Source organism: Sapajus apella, unplaced genomic scaffold, assembly GCF_009761245.1.
Source record: "Sapajus apella isolate SASKATOON/1434 unplaced genomic scaffold, GSC_monkey_1.0 scaffold108, whole genome shotgun sequence".
Lineage (NCBI taxonomy): Eukaryota > Metazoa > Chordata > Mammalia > Primates > Cebidae > Sapajus > Sapajus apella.
The window spans coordinates 5423153-5443057 of NW_022437048.1; the positions used below are offsets into that span (position 1 = coordinate 5423153).

At 39.1% G+C, this 19905-nt stretch overlaps 1 protein-coding gene across 17 annotated transcripts in view; it reads left to right on the forward strand.

Moving 5' to 3' along the window:
• RUFY3 (RUN and FYVE domain containing 3) overlaps nt 1–19905 on the forward strand; it is a 96989-nt gene that overhangs the window by 36952 nt on the left and 40132 nt on the right. For 16 of the 17 annotated variants that reach the window (XR_004263058.1, XR_004263057.1, XM_032259338.1 and 13 more), the window contains 3 exons: nt 16649–16822; nt 17689–17806; nt 18647–18748. Coding sequence is in view for 15 of the 17 variants with exons in the window: in XM_032259338.1 (XP_032115229.1) it covers nt 16649–16822; nt 17689–17806; nt 18647–18748 (394 nt within the window). In the remaining 2 variants the exon portion in view is untranslated. Of the gene's footprint in view, nt 1–11248; nt 11365–16648; nt 16823–17688; nt 17807–18646; nt 18749–19905 lie in introns of those variants that run through there. The other variant, XM_032259345.1, reaches the window with a different exon arrangement.

Genomic DNA, 19905 nt, shown 5'->3' on the forward strand with positions numbered 1-19905 from the left:
TCCACATTTCATTCTTCTGGATGATCCTTCTCTACTTTTCTTGCCTCATGGTCTCAGTCACAATTACGTGAAATTCCAGCATTTCACATAACTGTATTACATAACTTGGAGATGTTATATATAAGTGCTAGTACCGAAAAGAAATAAGTTATAGAGTATTACCTGCACATACACAGTAGCAATTCAGGTTCTGGGGAGAATCCTGTTTCAGACTCAGAGAAAGCAGATGATGTATGCAGACTCAGATCTTTTCTGGAGACCTTCAATTGCTGAGCTGTTTTCAATTCTCTTTCTCATCTGTTATTATAAATGTGCCATAACAGTTGGCTTTTTTTTTTTTTTTTTTTTTTTTTGAGACAGGGTATCACTGTTGCCCAGGCTGGAGTACAGTGGCATGGTCATAGCTCCCTGCAGCCTCGAAGTCCCAGGCTGAAGTGGTCCTCCTTCCTCAGCCTCCCGAGTAACTAGGACTACAGGCATTTGCCATCACAACTGGCTAATTTTTTATGTATGTATGTATGTAGAGACAGGGTCTCACTTCATTGCCCAGGCTGGTCTCAAACTCATAGGCTCAAACGATCCTTCCCCATCAGGCTCCCAAAGCCCTAGGATTGCAGGCTTGAGCCACCACACCTGTCTATAGTTTACTTTTTCTTTTTGATGCAAGATGGAGTCTTGCTCTTGTGTCCAGGCTGGAGTGCAGTGGCGCTATGTCAGCTCACTGCAACCTTGGGCTCCCGGGTTCAATCGATTCTCCTGCCTCAGCCTCCTGAGTAACTGGGATTACAGGTGCCTGCCACCACACCCAGCTAATTTTTGTATTTTTAGTAAAGATGGGGTTTCACCATGTTGTTTAGGCTGGTCTCAAACTCCAGATCTCATGATCTGCCCACCTCTGCCTCCCAAAGTGCTGGTATTACAGGCGTGAGCTCCTGCGCCCAGCCTTATAGTTTGCTTTTTAATAGATGAAATGTTAACACTGGCCTCTAGTCTCCTAAAAAAATTTAAAATAACAAACTCTAATGGGTTGCAGATTTGAACTCTTAGTTGTTTTTGTTTTTTGTTTCAGTTCTGGCACAATTGAAGCTGCTTCTCCTTTTTTTTTTTTTTTTGAGATGGTTTTGCTCTTGTCGCCCAGGCTGAGGTGCAGTGGTACAATCTCAGCTCACTCCAACCTCTGCCTCCCAGGTTGAAGCAATTTTCCTGCCCCAGCCTCCTGAGTAGCTGGGACTACAGGCATGTGCTACCATGTCCGGCTAATTTTTGCATTTTTAGTAGAGATAGGATCTTACCATGTTGGCCAGGCTGGTCTCAAACTCCTGGCCTCAGGTGATCAACCCACCTTAGCCTCCCAAGTGTTGGGATTACAGCCATTTAGCCACTGCGGCTGGCCCTTTTGAACTATTTTTTTACAGTGATCATTAGTTTCATATTTTATGTGTTTGTAACATCTACTGGAATATGAAGTATCTTATTAGGGTAGAATTGTATTATATAGAACATCTATTATATTGCATCTCCTTCCCTTATATACTAATAATTTGTGTCTAAAATGTTTGAAACTCACTAGGGAAATTATGAACATTAAATAATAAAAGGCACATAGCTTATACCTTTACTTTTTCAATAAATACCAGATTCCTGTCTATACTTATTACAAGCCTTTTGAACAGATTTTGTGAATTTGCAGTTGCCCAGATTACTGACCATCTCTCTGAGGATTAAAATGATCAGGACAGTACTTGAATTTAGGAAATAATATACCTGTGTAAAATATAACTACCAAAATTGCATACTGGTTCCTTGGCACTTGGAGGCAGAGGGTGTTAAGACTTGATGCATGTTGAAAAACAAAAGGCCAGGCACGGTGGCTCACGCCTGTAATCCTAGCACTTTGGGAGGCTGAGGTGGGTGGATCACCTGAGGTCAGGAGTTCATGACCAGCCTGGCCATCATGGTGAAACCCGATCTTAAAAAAAAAAAAAAGAAAAGAAAAAGAAAAACAGAAGGAACATATCTTAAGAGATTTTCTTAGCTTCCATTACTGTGCCACATCGTCATTCAGTAAGGTTATTAAGTTAAATAAAATTGTTATACTGGCTTGGAGTGGTGGCTCACACCTATAATCCCAGTGTTTTGGGAGGCCAAGGCAGACAGTTCACCTGAGGTCAGGAGTTCAACACCAGCCTGGTCAACATGACAAAACTCGTCTCTACTAAAAATACAAAAAATTACTGAGACAGGAGAATCGCTTAAAACTGGGAGGCAGAGATTGCAGTGAGCCAAGAAAGCACCACTGCACTCTAGCCTGGGCAACAGAGCGAGACTCCCTCTCAAACAAAAAAGAAAGAAAGAAAAAAACTGGCAGGGCACTGTGACTCATGCCTATAATTCTAGCACTTTGGGATGCTGATGTGGGCGGATCACTTGATGCCAGGAGTTTGAGACCAGCCTCGGCAACATGGTGAAATCCCATCTCTACTGAAAATACAAAAAGCTGGGCATGGTGGTGGGTTCCTATAGTCCCAGTTACTGGGAGGCTGAGGCACAAGAATCCCTTGAGCCCAGTAGGTAGAGGTTGCAGTGAGCCAAGATCGTGCCACTACACTCAAGCCTGGGCGACAGAGTAAGATTCCTATTAAAAAAATTAGCCAGACATGGTGGCAGGTGCCTGTAGTCCCAGCAACTGAGGAGGCTGAGGCAAGAAAATCGCTTGAAGCCATAAGGTGGAGGTTGCGGTGAGCCAAGATTGGGCCATTGCACTCCAGCCTGGGTGATTGAACAAGACTGTCTCCAATTAACAAAAAATTGTTACATATATATGGAAGACTATAATAACTGCAGTAGCTAACAATTTTTTTCCTTAGTATATCCCAAGCACTTCTAAATGCTTACATATAAGAGCTTGTTTACTCTTCAGAACCGTGTCATCATTTTATAGATAAGGAAAGTGATGCATATCGAAGTTAAGAAAGTTTCCCAGTGGAATACTGCTCAGCTGTAAAAAGGAACAGACCATTGACACATGTAACAACCTGAATGATTCATCAGAGAATTATGCTGAGTAACAAAAAGTCAATGTTAATGGTTACATACTGTATGATTCTATTTACATAACATTCTTGAAGTGATAAAACTATAGAAATGAACAGATTAGTGGTTGGCATGGATTAAGAATGGAGTACAGACAAGGATGGATGTGGGTGTGGCTATAAAAGGTCAATAGGAGGGATCCTTGTCGTGATTGAAACATTCTGTGTCTTGACTGTAATTCAACATCAGTATCCTGGTTGTGATAATGTACTATATTTTTTGCAAGATGCCCTTGGGAGAACTAGGTTAAAAGTACATGGTATCTCTCTGTATTATTTCTTAGAATTTCATGTGATTCCTCAATTATCTCAAAAGAGAAGGTACAACAAGAGAAACAAATTTTCCCCAGGTCACACAGTGAGGGAAGAGTTTGAATAGAGTTCAAACTCCCACAGACCAGCTTTAGAGCTTGTACTTTTAACCACTACACCAAAGTTCTTTAAACTTATTTGACACAAGAACCACATCTCCATCAGAACTCAGCACACACATCACTTATTTATATGTCTCTAAAAACAAAAGTTTCATGAAACAATACATAACCTTACTATATAGGACATTAAATTGATTTTGTGACCCACTAAAGGGTTGTGACCTTTGTTTGAAAGACACTCTGGTATCCTGTGCTGCCTCTTATATATATTCATTTGTACTCTAGCACTATCTAGGTGTGTGCAAAAAACAAAAAACCGTTCCTGAAAGGACCGTTTTGGCTCTGTTTCCAGCCTATAATTGTGGGCATACTTTAAAGGCTGGGCAAGTAACCTTGTATCCTTCTATTTTCCTTTAAAACATCTTGTGAAAGCGTCTTTTCTCATAATTGCTATTATTGTCCTATGCTGATGACTCTGTAACTCCAAACTTCCATTTGCATTTATACAACTATGTGATCAAAAGCATCTTGAAAGCTGGGCATGGTGGTTGCATTCCTGTAGACCCATCTATTCAGGAGGCTGAGATGGGAGGATTGCTTGAGCCCAGGAGTGCAAGTCCAGCCTGTGCAATGTAGTAAGACCTTGTCTTTAAAAATAATATGTTGAGAATCCTTCCACATAAATATCCTTTGCTATATCCCAAACCAAGTTTATTTTGTCCTTTACCTCCATAACAGTTACTAAACCTTTTCATTTCTATTTACAGCATACTGTTTCAGTCTCTCAGTGCAAAAAAAAAAAAAACCTTGGTGTTATTCTTGATGTCTTCGTTTCCTTTCTTCTATGACTGTCTGAACCTGAGTCACTACAATTCTTCATGGGAGACCATTTTGATTCTCTTCTCTCAAATTCATTTTGCATAATCTTCTCAGAGTAATCATCCCCAAACAAAATTTCAGTCACGCTGATTCCCTGCTGAAAACCTTTGCTTCCTTCGTTAATATCCTTCCCATTGCTTCCTTCATTAATATCCAAATCTAGCTTCAAAGACCTCTTTATCTGACTCTACCCTACCTAACTGTGTTTTCCAGTTCTTTTCAGTAAGAATTCCCCATTCCACTCTTACTTTCTCCACCTGACTTCATACACCCATTCCAACCAGTTGGAATACTGTTCTCCATGTGTTCTGTGATACCACAAAATTTAGGATCTACCTCAAGTACTGTAGTATATTGAAATTTATCATGCTTTTATTCATGATATTTTTGGTGTTATCTCATTTGGAGTACAAGTTTATAATATTTAAGGGAGTTAAACTAAGAACAGCGATTATTTCTTGTTTTTGTCAGGTGTGAGGTTTACCTGCTTTTACAGACTAATAAATTAGCTTCATACTGTTTCTTCGATGCTGGCAAAAGTCACAAGACTCCTAGGTCAGAGACAAAGGACTTTATTACTCATGACAATGCAAGCATCCTAAGCATCTGCATATCTGTGCCAGTCCCTCTTGGGCCAGAATCCCATGGGGTGACACTGTATGACTCAGTGACATGCTCCAACATGGTAGGTTTGTGTTGCAGGTAAAGAAAGCCAAGTTGGGAGAACCCGTTGTTTTTATAGGAAGCAGTAGGAAAGCCTCATCTCTCATTATCAGCTCCATAAATGGCCCAGAGAAGAATGGTCAGGGTGTTAGAGTCTTGACATAACCCAGTAAAGAAATGTAGGTGCATAAGAGGTCCAAGGAGAATTGTTTCCCCCAACATCACTCAGGGAACATGAGAGAGACAGATCTAAGCCTTCGAGATCATAGATCGAACTGCGAGATCTTATCATTGCCCTCTTCACAGCCATTTACTTTGTTTTGTTTTTTTTTTTTTGATACCTAGGTAAAGCCCAAAACATTTAAATTATTTCTATGGAATAAATTGAGCAAAGCAAGGAACTCTTGGGTTGCATTTACAACCCAAATGTCTTATCAAAACAAAGAAGGCTAACTATTATCCTAACTTCTAAATATTTCCAGAAATCTTCTAGGTATTCTTCTGCAGCATGGAATTCTCAGGTAAAGGTAACTGAAGAAGTCTGGGTAACTTTCCAAAACTAAAATTGATTATATTATGATATGGGAGCCCAATAAAGAAGAAATCAATGTGTTTCCTAGGGAACTCTTGTGCAAGCTAGTACTTTTAAAAAAATCTATTAAAGGCCGGGTGCGGGGTCTCACGGCCTGTAATCCCAGCGCTTTGGGAGGCCAAGGCGGGCAGATCACGAGGTCAGGAGATTGAGACCATCCTGGTCAACATGGTGAAACCCCATCTCTACTAAAAATACAAAAATTAGCTGGGCGTGGTGGCGCACACCTGTAGTCCAAGCTACTTGGGAGGCTGAGGCAGGAGAATTGCTTGAACCCAGGAGGCGGAGGTTGCAGTGAGCCGAGATTGTACCATTGCACTCCAGCCTGGGCAGCAAGAGTGAAACTCCGTCTCAAAAAAAAAAAAAAATCTATTAAAGATTAGAGCAATGTATACTTAACCAAGAATAAGTAAGAATATATAAAAAAGAATGGTTTTGGTTAAATAACCAAATAAGCTGACTCATTTCAATGCTAAAGCCCATCAGAAGAGTTTTCTTGGTTACATATGGAGGTAGAAGAAACTACACTAGTTTCTTACAAGAGGCTAACAGCTAAACCTTGACCTAGAGCAAGAGAAAGCAGAATTTCTTCTCTCTCTCTCTCTCTCTCTCTGTGTGTGTGTGTGTGTGTGTGTGTGTGTGTGTGTGTGTGTGTGTGTGTGTGTGTGTGTGTGTGTGTGTGTGTCAGTCTCAGGATCTCATTCTGTTACCCAGGCTAGAATGTGGTGCCACAGCTCACTGCAGCTTCTACTTCCCAGGCTCAAACCATCATTCCACCTCAGCCCACCAAGTAGATGGGACCACAGGTGTGCAGCACCACACCTAGCTAATTTTTTGTGTGTTTTTTATGGAGACAGGGTCTCACCTTGTTGTCCAACGTGGTCTTGACTCCTCAGGTTAAGCTATCCAGTTGCCAGCCTCGGCCTCCCAAAATGCTGGGTTTACAGTGGGAGCCACTGTGCCTAGCCAGAATTTTACTTTTACTTTAAATTTTTTACTTTTAATTATGGACTTTTTTTTTTTTAGAGATAGGGCCTCAAGTCTTGCCCAGCCTGGAGTATGGTGGTGTGATCATAGCTGTCCTAGCTCACTGTAGCTTTGAACTCTTGGTCTCAAACAACCTTCTTGCCTCATCTTAGCCCCCTGAGTAGCTAGGACTATGGGCACATGCCACAATGCCCAGCTTAATTATACAACTTCTTATAGTGCATTAAAAAAAATAGCTTAATGAGCTCTAATATCTCCATCACCAGCTTAGTAATTATTGCCAATCTTATTAAATCTAATACCTCCATTTTTGTTTCTGGAGCATTTTAAAGCAAACTCCAAGCATTACATCTCAGCACCTGTAAACCTTTCAGTGCCATAACTAACAAAATTAACAACAAGGTCTTATAGTATCTCAGCCCATTTTCAAAGTCCGATTGTCTCAAATATGTCTTTTTTAGTCGGTTGATTTGAGTCAAGATACATGTAAGATACGTATTATGATGTCTAAAAACTTTAGTGTTTTTTTTCTAATAATGGCCTTATTGAGGTACAATTCACATACTATAAAGGTCATCACTTAAAAGTGTACAATTCAGTGGTTGGTAGTATACTCACAAAGTTGTGCATTCATCACCACTGTCTAATCCTAAAATATTTTCATTACCCTAAAAAGAAACTCTATCATAACATTCTGTATTCTTCTTCCTTCCAGCCCCTGGCAACCACTAGTCTATTTTCTGTCTCTGCTGATTTTTCTTGAGGGGCTTCTTCAAGTATTTACATATGTCTCTCTCTGTAAATTTGCCTATTCTGGGCATTTTATATAAACAAAATCATAAAATATGTGGTCTTTTATGTCAGGCTTCTTTCACTTAGCATATGTTTTCAAGGGTTATCCATGTTGTAGCATGTATTTTTATGTCATTTCTTTTTATGCATTGATAATATTGTATGGACATACCATATTTTGTCTGTTTATTGGTTGGTGGACATTTGGCTTGTTTCACTTTGGGGCAAATTATGAATAATGCTACTGTGAACATTAATGTATACGTTTTGTGTGGATAGCTTTTAAAAATAATTTTAGCTTTTGTTTTAGATTTGGGGGATACATGTGCAGGTTTGCTACATGGGTATTTTGTGTGATGCTGAGATTTGGGGTATGACTGATCCTGTCACGCAGGTAGTGAGCATAGTACCCAACAGTTTTTCTGCTTCCTCCTACCACCAGCTAGTTGTCTCCAGTGTCCATTGTTGGCATTTTTATGATGTGTGGACATAGGTTTTCATATTGAAAACATTGCATTTCTGGGTCAAATAACTCATGTGTTTAATTTTTTGGAAAATTGCCAGACTGTTTGCCGAAGCAGCTGGACCTTTTTACATTCCTATTAGCAGCACACAAAAGTTTCCATTTTTCCACATTCTTATTAATACCATTTGCTCCAGTAAATAATTTTTATTATCACTGTCCTAGTGAGTGTGAAAAGGTGTCTCATCATTTTGATTTGTGTTTGTCTAATTAGCATCTTTTCATATGCTTTCTGGCCATTTCTCTGCAGAAATGTATATTTCAATCATTTGCCCATTCTTTTTTACTAGATTATTTCTATTGTTGTTAAATCGTAATAATTCTTTGTGTATTGTGTATACTGGATCTGATTTGCAAATATTTTCTGCCATCCTGTGGGTTGTCTTTTTCACTTTCTTGATGATATCCTTTGAAGCACAAATGTTTTTAATTTTGATGATGTCCACCTTATCTATTTTTTCTTTTGTTGCTAAACCATTTCCTAGCCTATAGTCATAAAATATTTAAACCTGTGTTTTCTTCTAAGAGTTTTATAGTTTTAGCTCTTAAAATTTGATCTCAGATCTATTGTGAGTTTTATTTTCCTCTTTAATTCTTTTTTTTTTTTTTTTTTTTGAGACGGAGTTTCGCTCTTGTTACCCAGGCTGGAGTGCAATGGCGCAATCTCGGCTCACCGCAACCTCCGCCTCCTGGGTTCAGGCAATTCTCCTGCCTCAGCCTCCCGAGTCGCTGGGATTACAGGCACGCGCCACCATGCCCAGCTAATTTTTGTATTTTTAGTAGAGGCGAGGTTTCACCTTGTTGACCAGGATGGTCTCGATCTCTTGACCTCGTGATCCACCCGCCTCGGCCTCCCAAAGTGCTGGGATTACAGGCTTGAGCCACCGTGCCTGGCCTTCCTCTTTAATTCTTTTGCATTTGGATATCATATTGTCCTACCACCATTTGTTGCAAAGACTATTCTTTTCCAGTTGCACTGTCTTAGGACCCTTGGTGAAAATTTATTGACCATAAGTCAATTATTTCTGAATTCTCAATTTCATTCCATTAATCTATATGTCTGTCCTTATGACTATAACAGTCTTGAGTACTGTTGCTTTGTAGTAAGTTTTGAAATCAGGAAGTGTGAGCCTTCCAGCATTGTTCTTTTTCACGATTGTTTTGGCTATTCTGGGTTCCTTGTATTACCGTATGTACTTTAGTATAAGCTTGTCAGTTTCTGCAAAATGACAGCTGGTGATTTGATAGAAATGCTTTGATTCTGTATCAATTTGAGGAATATTGTCATCTTGGCAATAGGAAGTTTTCTGATCTATGAACATTTGATGTTTGTTTATTTTGATCTTTAAAATTTTTGTTGTTTGTTTTTTTTGAGATGGAGTCTCACTCTTTCGCCCAGGCTGGAGTGCAATGGCACAATCTTGGCTCACTGCAACCTCCACCTCCCGGGTTCAAGCGATTCTCCTGCCTCAGCTTCCTTAGTAGCCAAGATTACAGGTGTGTGCCACCACACCCAGAGAATTTTTGTAATTTTAGTAGAGACAGGGTTTCACCGTGTTGGCCAGGTGATCTCAAGTGATCCACCCACCTCAGCCTCCCAATGTGCTGGGATTACAGATGTGAGCCACCACACCTGGCCTGGTCTTTGAAAATTTCTTTCAGCAAAGTTTTGTAGTTTTCCATGTACAAGTCTTGTACACCTTTCGTTAAGTTTATCGGCATTTTTCTGGTGCTATTATAAATGGAATTGTTTTTAAATTTCTTTTTTGAATTGTTTGTTGCTAATGTATAGAAATGTAATTGATTTTTGTGTATTGATCTTGTACCTTACAACCTTGCTAAATTCATTTATTTACATACTTTGTGTGTGTGTGGATTCCTTAGGATTTTTTTATATACAAGATCATGTCATCTACAAATATAGTTTTACTTCTTCGTTTTCAAACTAATTGCCTTTGATTTACTTTTTTACTTTTCATGCCTAATTGCCCTAGCAAGACTCTCCTATACAGTGTTGGTTAGAAGTGGCAAAAGTGGACATCCTTGTCTTGTTCCTGATATTTGAGAAAACCGTCAGTCTTTTGCGTCAAGTTTATGTTAGCTGTGAGTTTTACATAGATGTAGATGCCCTTTGTCAAGCTAAGAAAGTTCCCTTCTCTTCCTGGTTTGTTAAATGTTTATATCATTAATGGATATTGGATTTTGTCAAGTTCTTGGTCTACTTCTAATGGAATTACCATGTGATGTCTTTCTTTATTAATTTGGTGTATTACATTGATTGAGTTTTGTATTTGGACAGACCTTGCATTCTGTGATTAATCCCATTTGGTTCAATTATATAATCCTTTTTATATGTTGCTAGATTTGGTTTTTCAGTATTTTGTTGAGGATTTTTGTGTCTGTAGTTGTAAGGAGTATTGATCTATAGTTTTCTTATCATGTCTTTATCTGATTTGGTCTCAAGGTAATATTACTGTCATAGAATGAGTTGGGAAGTTCTCCTTTCTTCTGATTTTTGGAATAGTCTGTCAAGGATTTGTGTCAATTCTTTAAAGATTGGTAGATTTTAACAATGAGGCCATCTGGTCCTGGCCTCCTCTGTGTGTGATTTTTTTTTTTTATTACTAATTCAGAATCTTTATTTGTTGTAGATCTGTTCAGATTTCCTATTTCTTCTTACGTCAGTTTTAGTAGTTTGTGTCTTTCTAAGAAATTGTCTGTTTTGTCTAGGTTATCCAATATGTTGGCATACAATTGTCCGTAGCATTCCCTTGTAACCCTTGTTTCTGTAATGTCAATACTAATGCCCCCTCTTTCATTCCTGATTTTAGTAATTTGAATCTTCTTCCTTTTCTACTGATACAGTCTAGTTAAGTGTCAATATTGTCGATCTTGCCAAAGAACCAACTTTAGATTTTATTGATTTTTCTCAGTAGTTGTTTTTGCTGTTTATTTCTGCTCTAATCTTTATTATTTCCTTCCTCCTAGGGCTTTCTACTGATATACATGTATGTTAGTTGCCCTTGATGAAGCCAACTATGAAATCATGGAATTATAATATGCTAGCTAGGAGAGTGATCTAGGTCAGTGCCTCTCAAACTTTAATGCCCATACAGATTGCCTGAGGATCTAGTTAAAGCGCAAAACCTGATTCAGTGGTACTGTTGGAACCTACAATTTCCCATGTCTAAAAGCTTTCCTGGTTATGCCAGTATTGATGTTCCAAGACCAGAGAGTAGAAAGGATCTAGTTCATCTGGTATTAGTCATTTGTGGGGTTTTCCAAACAGAACATGTCGTTTCTCTGATTCCAGGTATATTAATATGCCTCTCCCTTGAGAATCAGTGCTGCTATATGTCATTATGACTGATATGAATGTGCATGGTTTCTATGGGAAAAAAAAATTACTGAACAAGTCCAACCATCTCATTTTACTGAGGAGGAAATTGAGGCCTCAAAGAGGTCAGATTTCTTGCCTGAAGTCATATAATAGGTTAATTGGCCCAATAGATGATTATATTAATCCTTTCTGATGACAAGTCCTAACTCAGTGAAGTTCATCATTGATTATATTGTTATCAAGAAAAGGTAGCAATGAGGACAAGTAAATTTATGGTTAATTTTTTTTTTTTTTGATGTAGTTTTGCTCTTGTCACCCAGGCTGGAGTGCAGTGGTACAGTCTTGGCTCCGCCTGCTGGGTTCAAGTGATTCTCCTGCCTCAGCCTCATGAGTAGCTGGGCTTACAGGCACCCGGCACCATGCCCAGATAATTTTTGTATTTTTAGTAGAGATGGGGTTTCCCCATGTTGGCCAGGTTGTTCTTGAACTCCTGACCTCAAGTAATCCACCAGCTTCATTCTCCCAAAGTGCTGGGATTACAGGTGCAAGCCACCAGGCCCAAATGGTTAATTTTTTTTTGACCCTTTAACAGATAATCCAGAGGAAGTATTACTTTAGTAGATTTTCTTATTATTGAGTAGAAATATGATCCCTGAGATGCCGTTAAGGAGAGTAGATAAATAAAGATATGGATATGGATATAGATATGTAGATAATCTAAGGATCCTAAGACTCTATTATTAGTATTTTTTTTAATGAGGATAGAATAAAAGTTTGTGATTGTCTCATACAAATAAGTGTCATCAGGCTTGCTAAATGTTGTTTATTTCAAGGTCTTTTTAGTACTTTTACTTGTTTCTTTCACAATCAAGGACTTATTTTCTGTCGAGTTTTAAACTGTAAGCAATTATTGCAAAAGTTTAAAATAGATTTATTTAAAATTATTGTTTTTCAGTCATTACCAATGTAGAATAAGCTTTTCTTTTGTAGCTATTCTGCACAAAAATGTTAATAAGCATTAAATAATACTCATTTGAGCTTTTGTGTTAACAATGAGCAATAAATTCTTTAAAAATTTTTTGATGTATAATAATTGTACATATTTAGGAGTATAGAGTGATATTTTGGCTCATATGTACAATATAATGATCAAATCAGGGTAATTAGCATATCTCTTACCTCAAACACTCATTTGTTTATTTTGAGAATATTCAGAATCCCCTCTTCTAGCTATTTGAAAATATACAAAACATTATTGACTCTAGTCACCATACAATGCTCTAGAACACTATAACTTACTTATCTATCTATCTATCTAGCTGTAGCTTTGTATCCGTTAGCCAACCTCTCCCTGTCTTTCTCTCCTCTATACTTTTCCCATTTTCTAATAACCACAGTTCTACTTTCTACTTCTATGAGCTCAACTTTTTTAGCTTCCACATATTAGTGAGAGCATGCGGTATTTGCCTTTCTGTGCCTGACTGACTTCTCTTAACATAATGTCCTTTAGGCTTATCCATGCTGCCATGAATCATAGGATTTCATTCTTTTTATAGCTGAATTGTGTATATATATATACACCATATTGAGGGTGTTTGTGTGTGTGTGTATACTACATTTCTTTATTCGTGTTGATGACACTTAGGTTGCTTTCATATTTTGGCTATTGTGAATAGTGCTGAATTAAAGATGGGAATGCAGATATCTCTTTGTTATATTATTTCCCTCCCTTTGGATAAACATCCACTAGTGGGATTGCTGAATCATATGATAGTTCTATTTTTAGTTTTTTGAGAAACCTCTGTACAGTTTTCCATTAAAGGCTATACTAATTTACATTCCCATCAACAATGTGTAAGCACTCCCTTTTTTCTGCATCCACACCAGCATTTGTTATTTTTTGTCTTGTTAACAATAGCCATTCTAATTGAAGTGAATTTTTGCTTTTAAGCTCTTATATCTAACGGTTAAATTACTATACCAGATTTTTGTTTGACTTTCACTTGTTTAGATTAGTAGTTCTCAATATGGAATGATTTAATCTCCCAAAGGATATTTGGCAGTGTCTGGAGACATTTTTGGTTGTCTTAACTGCAGGGTGCTACCGACATCTAGTGTTAACCGCTACTGGAATGTTGCGAAAATTAGTTTGCAGAACAAAGCCCTGTAAAATTGAATTATCTAGCTTAAAATGTCAACAGTGCCAAGGTTGAAAGTAGTATTTTTTAAAGAATGGGTGGGTTGTTTATGTTTGGTGGAAGTTAGTTTAAATAGATTATAGCACCTTAGTAATGGAGTCAATGGTATCAGAAATTTAATTTCCATAGAGGCTGGTTAACCTCTCTATAGTTCATGCACCTCAGACCTCAGCCAGATGTCTTAAACATTTCTGCTGCTGATTATATGAACAAGATGAGACAGTGTAGATGGGTTGGTATAACTCTATCACTACTTCTGGAAAAATGTCTCAGTATGATACTTTTTACTGAACCCAAGACTATCTCTCCCTCACATGACTAGTTCTCACTACATTGGAATCAGCTTGTAAAGTTTGACTAGTAGCATTGTTTAATCTTGTCATATGCTCCTGAATTAATGGTCTACAGGCTTGAGGCAGAGTGAATGCCTCAAAGTTACCTATGGGCAGACAGTTATCTAGCTCCAATCATACTCTACTACTACCATCTATTGGGAGGTGTTCGGTGGGAAGGCTAGTAGCTCTCTACACACATTCATACCCACATCCCTGCCCTATTCCTTTCTTTCAGTGATTATAGGAGGTCAGAAACACTAGAATGTACATAAATGCTGGTAATAAATGGAAATTAATGTCTGTTCATGTCTGTCTTTCAGAGCGTAATTTTCCATGCATTTTTCTGTCCTCTTGTGAGGATACTACCCTTGACAAGTTGCTCTGTCATGAACAAAGAGAGCCACATTCAAGCTATGGCCCTAAAACATATGTTGTTACGCAAGAAATAATTAATGGTAATATATACCAATTCCAACTCTCACATAAAGTGTTTCTCCAAAAGTAACCTCAGACAACATGACAACAAGCCAAGATTTATATGGTTGGAATTGCAAATCCCTAAGTCCTTAAACTTAATGAGAAGATTAATTTAGAATTTGACCATTTGACTGTGCTCATTTAACTTTGAAAGCAGGTATATATAAAAACATCGGAAGAAAATTGCTTGGGATAATTTGCATTAAACAGTCTGTCTTTTTTTGTTGTTAAGTGGCTTATTTGTATTATGGAAGCATAGCTTTATTAGTATTTTTAGTCTTCCTAAGAAGAAATGGGAATACTTCATAGGGTTCTAGGCCTTCTTTAGTTTTCAGTAGAAATTTGATATATTTGGTGTTTGGGAGGATGCATATGGCATAATGTAAAGAGCATTAGCTTTCGTGTCAGATCCAGGTCCAGATTCCATTATTTATGATTATACCTTGGACCACTTAGCTATTAGGGGCCTGTTTAGCACCTCAAGGAAGGGAGAATACCTAAATATCATGAGAGAATGAGTAGGTAAAATGGTCATGTAAAAGAATGGTCAGGAGGAGAGAAGGATAAACATTATTAGGAGTAACCAGTTTGTTTATAAGTGGATTGTCATGATCAAGAAGAACACATGGTATGGAGTCTGGACTCTGGCTCTGTCATTGATCATTGGCTTTGCCCGTAGGCCAGCTGCAGCTATTTGATTGACCTAGAATGGGATGGTGACTTGCCTGAGGTTATACAGTGAGTCAGGGCAGAGTAGTTGAAGCTTTACTCTCCTCATTTTCCTTTCCTGTAAAATTGTTGTATTGGTGACTGTCTCACACCATGTTGTAGGGAGAGATGGAGATGATTATGGTAAGAGGCAGCCCCCTGTGCCTGGCACAGGGTAAGCACCAGTAAATGAAGGTAATGAGTACAATAACATGTGTAACTTAGCCCCTTCCCCCATAGAGTTTATCTGCCTGGTTGATGAGAGCCATACACTGTATGCTAAGACTTAACAATGTGGGAGTTGATTAAGTTCTAGTACTGCATTATACTAATAATGCTACTTAATAGTTTAATGAATAATAAAATTCCGACTGGACGCGGTGGCTCACACCTGTAATCCCAACACTTTGGGAGGCCAAGGTGGGTGGATCACGAGGTCAGGAGATCGAGGCCAACATGGTAAAACCTTGTCTCTACTTAAAAAATACAAAAATTAGCTGGGTTTGGTGGTGTATGCCTGTAATCCCAGCTACTCGGGAGGCTGAGGCAGGAGAATCGCTTGAACGTGGGGGGCAAGATTGCAGTGAGCCAGGATTACGCCACTGCACTCCAGCCTGGCGACACGGCGAGACTCCTCCTCAAAAAAAAAAAAATAATAATAATAAAATACCATAATGCAAAATTTGTTTAAGCCCTCTACCCTTTTTTCCTACATTGAGGCTTTATTTTTTGAGCACTTCACAAATTATGCAGAGAAAAGAGGGGTCGGCAAGAATGGGAGCAGAGAGATCAGTGTGAAGGTAGTGCAGTGGGGAGTATAAGACAGACACTCAGCACCCAGGTTAAGGTGGTAGCAGAGGGAGTGGTGATAGTATTTAAAGACTACTCAGCCAGGCACACTGACTCACGCTGATAATCCCAACACATGGGGAAGTCGAGGTGGGAATATCACTTCAGCTCTAGAGTTCAAGACCCTGTCTCTCTAGAAAATACCAAAATTAGCCAGGTGTGGTGGTGTGAGCCTATGGTTCCAGCTACTTGAAAGGCAGAGAAGAAAGGATTTCTCGAGCCTAGAAGGTTCAGGCTACAGTGAGCTGTGATCATGCCACTGCATTCCAGTTTGGGTGATAGAGCAAGACCCTGTCTCAAATAAAAAGAAAAAAAGACAACTCAAGGCTTGAGAATTGATAAAATAGTTTATTTTACTGCTTTATTGAGGACATTCTTTTTTTTTTTTTTTTTTAATTGAGGATATTCTTCTTTTTTTTTTTGAGACGGAGTTTCGCTCTTGTTACCCAGGCTGGAGTGCAATGGCGTGATCTCGGCTCACGGCAACCTCCACCTCCTGGGTTCAGGCAATTCTCCTGCCTCAGCCTCCTGAGTAGCTGGGATTACAGGCATGCGCCACCACGCCCAGCTAATTTTTTGTAGTTTTAGTAGAGACGGGGTTTCACCGTGTTGACCAGGATGGTCTCGATCTCTTGACCTCGTGATCCACCCGCCTCGGCCTCCCAAAGTGCTGGGATTACAGGCGTGAGCCACCGCGCCCGGCAATTGAGGATATTCTTGAAGGAGAGTGGCATTTTTTTCACAGTGAGTACATGACGGAGAAGAATACAACTAATACTGAATTTTAAAATGTGCTATTTCTAGTAACCAGGCTTCATCTTCTTCCCCTTTGCCTGCAGATCCTAATTATCTCATGGCTAACGAACGCATGAACCTCATGAACATGGCCAAGCTGAGTATCAAGGGCCTGATTGAATCAGCTCTAAACCTGGGAAGGACTCTTGACTCTGACTATGCACCTCTCCAGCAATTCTTTGTGGTGATGGAACACTGTCTGAAACATGGCTTGAAAGGTAGGCTATGGTCCCAGAATGCAAATATGTATCCAGCTGTTTCCTAGCAATGCATGCTCTAGAAGAAAGCATTCTTTGTGGAGCCAAAGAATAAGAGGCTTGAATTAATATTAATCCATTGGAATGCAGTCTGTGTGGGAGTAGGGTTGTGGTTGACTCAATGGACTTAACAGAGCTTACAAAATACAGATCATTAAATGTTAGAGTTAGAAGGGCAATTCTAAGTAATCAAGTCCAATACAGTAGTACTGTTTGACAGGTGGAAATAGGCCTGCCCAGAATGAGACATGACTTGGTCAAGGTCACACACTTTGTTGTGGCAGAATAGGTGCTAGAACTCAGTCTCCTGACTCTTGGTTCAGTGTTCTTTCCACTTAACTCCACTATAAGCTTTTGAGGGCAGTACCTGCTCTAGTTCACCCTTGTTTCCTTTCTTCCTACCTTCCCAATATTCTTTTTTTATTGTTTTTTGTTTGATTGGTTGTTTTTTTCAATCCCTGTGCCTGTGCTTACCAACTTCCTAATATTCCATAGCCTATTTCTGGATTACATATTCTTTTCTATTGAACTGTTCTCGTCACTAATACCACACAGTTTTAGGCACTATGTTGTTAAAATGTTTTATTATATTATAGGGCTAGGTCACAAATTGTTCTTGAAAGAAGAAAGGCTAAGTCCTAGGAAGTAGAGAATTTTTTATTTTCACAAAATATTATCTATTCTAAAAGCATGAATGAATCTAAAACCGTCTTATAACCTAGGATTGGTTTCCTGAAAAGGTGTGTGGGTGTGTGTGTATGTGTGTGTTGAGAGAGTGCTTACCTTGTAAAGAATATTAAAATACTGCTTTATTTTTGTTACCTTAGCTAAAAAAACTTTTCTTGGACAAAATAAATCCTTCTGGGGACCTCTAGAACTGGTAGAAAAGCTTGTTCCAGAAGCCGCAGAGATAACAGCAAGTGTTAAAGATCTTCCAGGACTTAAGTAAGTCTGAGGTTGAATTCTGTTTCTCAGGAACAGGATTCTTATTAACTATCCCTAGAAGAGTGAGATTAAAGACAATTATGTTCTAATGATTTCTTTTATAACAACCCAGAATGCATGGTGTCATGAATAGGTGCTGATATGAGAGAATTGGTATATAGAATATTAAGAAAAATGTGCTCTTGAGGGATAATTATTCATTTAAGAAAGGTTATCTTTATGTTGAAATACCAAACATTTCCTGATTTGTTAAAGCACTTGAGAGAATCACTTAGTGAGTCTCAATCAATTTTATCTAAGGGGGTGAAATGCTGGACTTGACTTAGGGAAAAAAGGCATTTAGGGGGTTTGAGAGTCAACATTAAAACAGCTGTCAAATCAATCTGAAGAGCTAGTGCCTGTAGGCCTGCCTTAGAATTAAAAGGTAGTGATTACCTTCCCAAATTAGACTAGTTTAATTTTAATCAGATAGAGGCCTAGCTTGCTTGTGTCTACATTCATGCTTTGGACATTTATATATTCCACACTGAATTTATAAGGATTTGCTCTTACTAATCTGATGGAACATTTTTAGTTGGGTCTCTCAGAGGCTGTGTCTTCAAATTATAGTCACATTCAGTAATTCTTTATGAAAGCATTTGTCCCAAACACCCCCTCGGGTCACATTAGCCCACACACAAAAATTCCTTGCATAGGAATGTGCCAGGAGAGGTCCTGAGGAGCACCTCAGTGCGCTTGTTACACTGGAACACCATTAGCAAGAATAAGTGAACTGATTCTACTGTAGTCCTTGCTTCCGGTGCTTATGTTTTTAGTTGTTTGATTTCTGTGTTTTTATAGGACTCCAGTGGGTAGAGGAAGAGCCTGGCTTCGTTTGGCATTAATGCAAAAGAAACTTTCAGAATATATGAAAGCTTTGATCAATAAGAAAGAACTTCTCAGGTATGAACACCGTCTTGAACTTTCTTTCCTTGACATGTTCTACATCATATAGTCAAACCACATAAGTTTGCCATTGTTGTAGATCAGAAACAGTTGATTCCTAACAGCTTCACTGATACTTTCTCTTACACCTCACACACATATACTCCCAAATGGAAGATTTATGCTATGTGTGTTCTGTCTGTCGCTATGGTATACATTGGTCCTTTCCAGGGCAGGCCAAGACTTGCCTACAGAAAACAGAAAGCATCTCAGCATGTGTTCAGGCCCAGTAAGACAAGAACTTGACATGTAGCATTAAATTCAAATATAGCACAAAATTGGACAGGTGCAGTGGCTCACGCCTGTAATCCTGGCACTTTGGGAGGCCAAGGTGGGTAGATCATTTGGGGCCAGGAGTCTGAGACCAGCCTGGCCAACATGGTGAAACCCTGTCTCTACTAAAAAAATACAAAAATTAGCCAGGCATGGTGGTGCACACCTATAATCCCAGCTACTTGGAGGGCTTGAGGCACTTCAGGTGAGAGTGCAGTGGTGCCATCTTGGCTCACTGCAGCCTCTACCCCCTGGGTTTATGGAATTATCTTGCCTTAGCCTCCCAAGTAGATGGGACTACAGGCATGCGCCACCACGCCTGGCTAATTTGTGTATTTTTAGTAGAGAAAGGGTTTCACCATGTTTGCCAGGCTGGTCTTGAACTCCTGACCTCAAGTGATCCACCTGCCTCAGCTTCCCAAAGTGTGGGGATTACAGGAGTGAGCCACTGTGCCCAGCCTGTTTTGCTTTTTTTAAAAAATCTAAAAGACAGCTGGGCGTAGTGGCTCACACCTGTCATACCCACACTTAGGGAGGCCAAGGCAGGTATGTCACAATGTCAGGAGCTCAAGACCAGCCTGGCCAACATAGTGAAACCCTGTCTCTACTAAAAATACAAAACTTAGCCTGGTATGGTGGCGCATGCCTGTAATCCCAGCTACTCGGGAGACTGAAGCAGGAGAATCGCTTGAACTGGGAGGCAGAGGTTGTAGTGAGCCGAGACCACACCACTGCACTCCAGCTTGGGCAACAGAGTGAGACTTCTTCTCAAAAAAAAGGGGGGAGGTGGTGGAAGAAAAAAATATCTAAAAGACTATTTTTTAGAGTGGTTTTAAATTTAT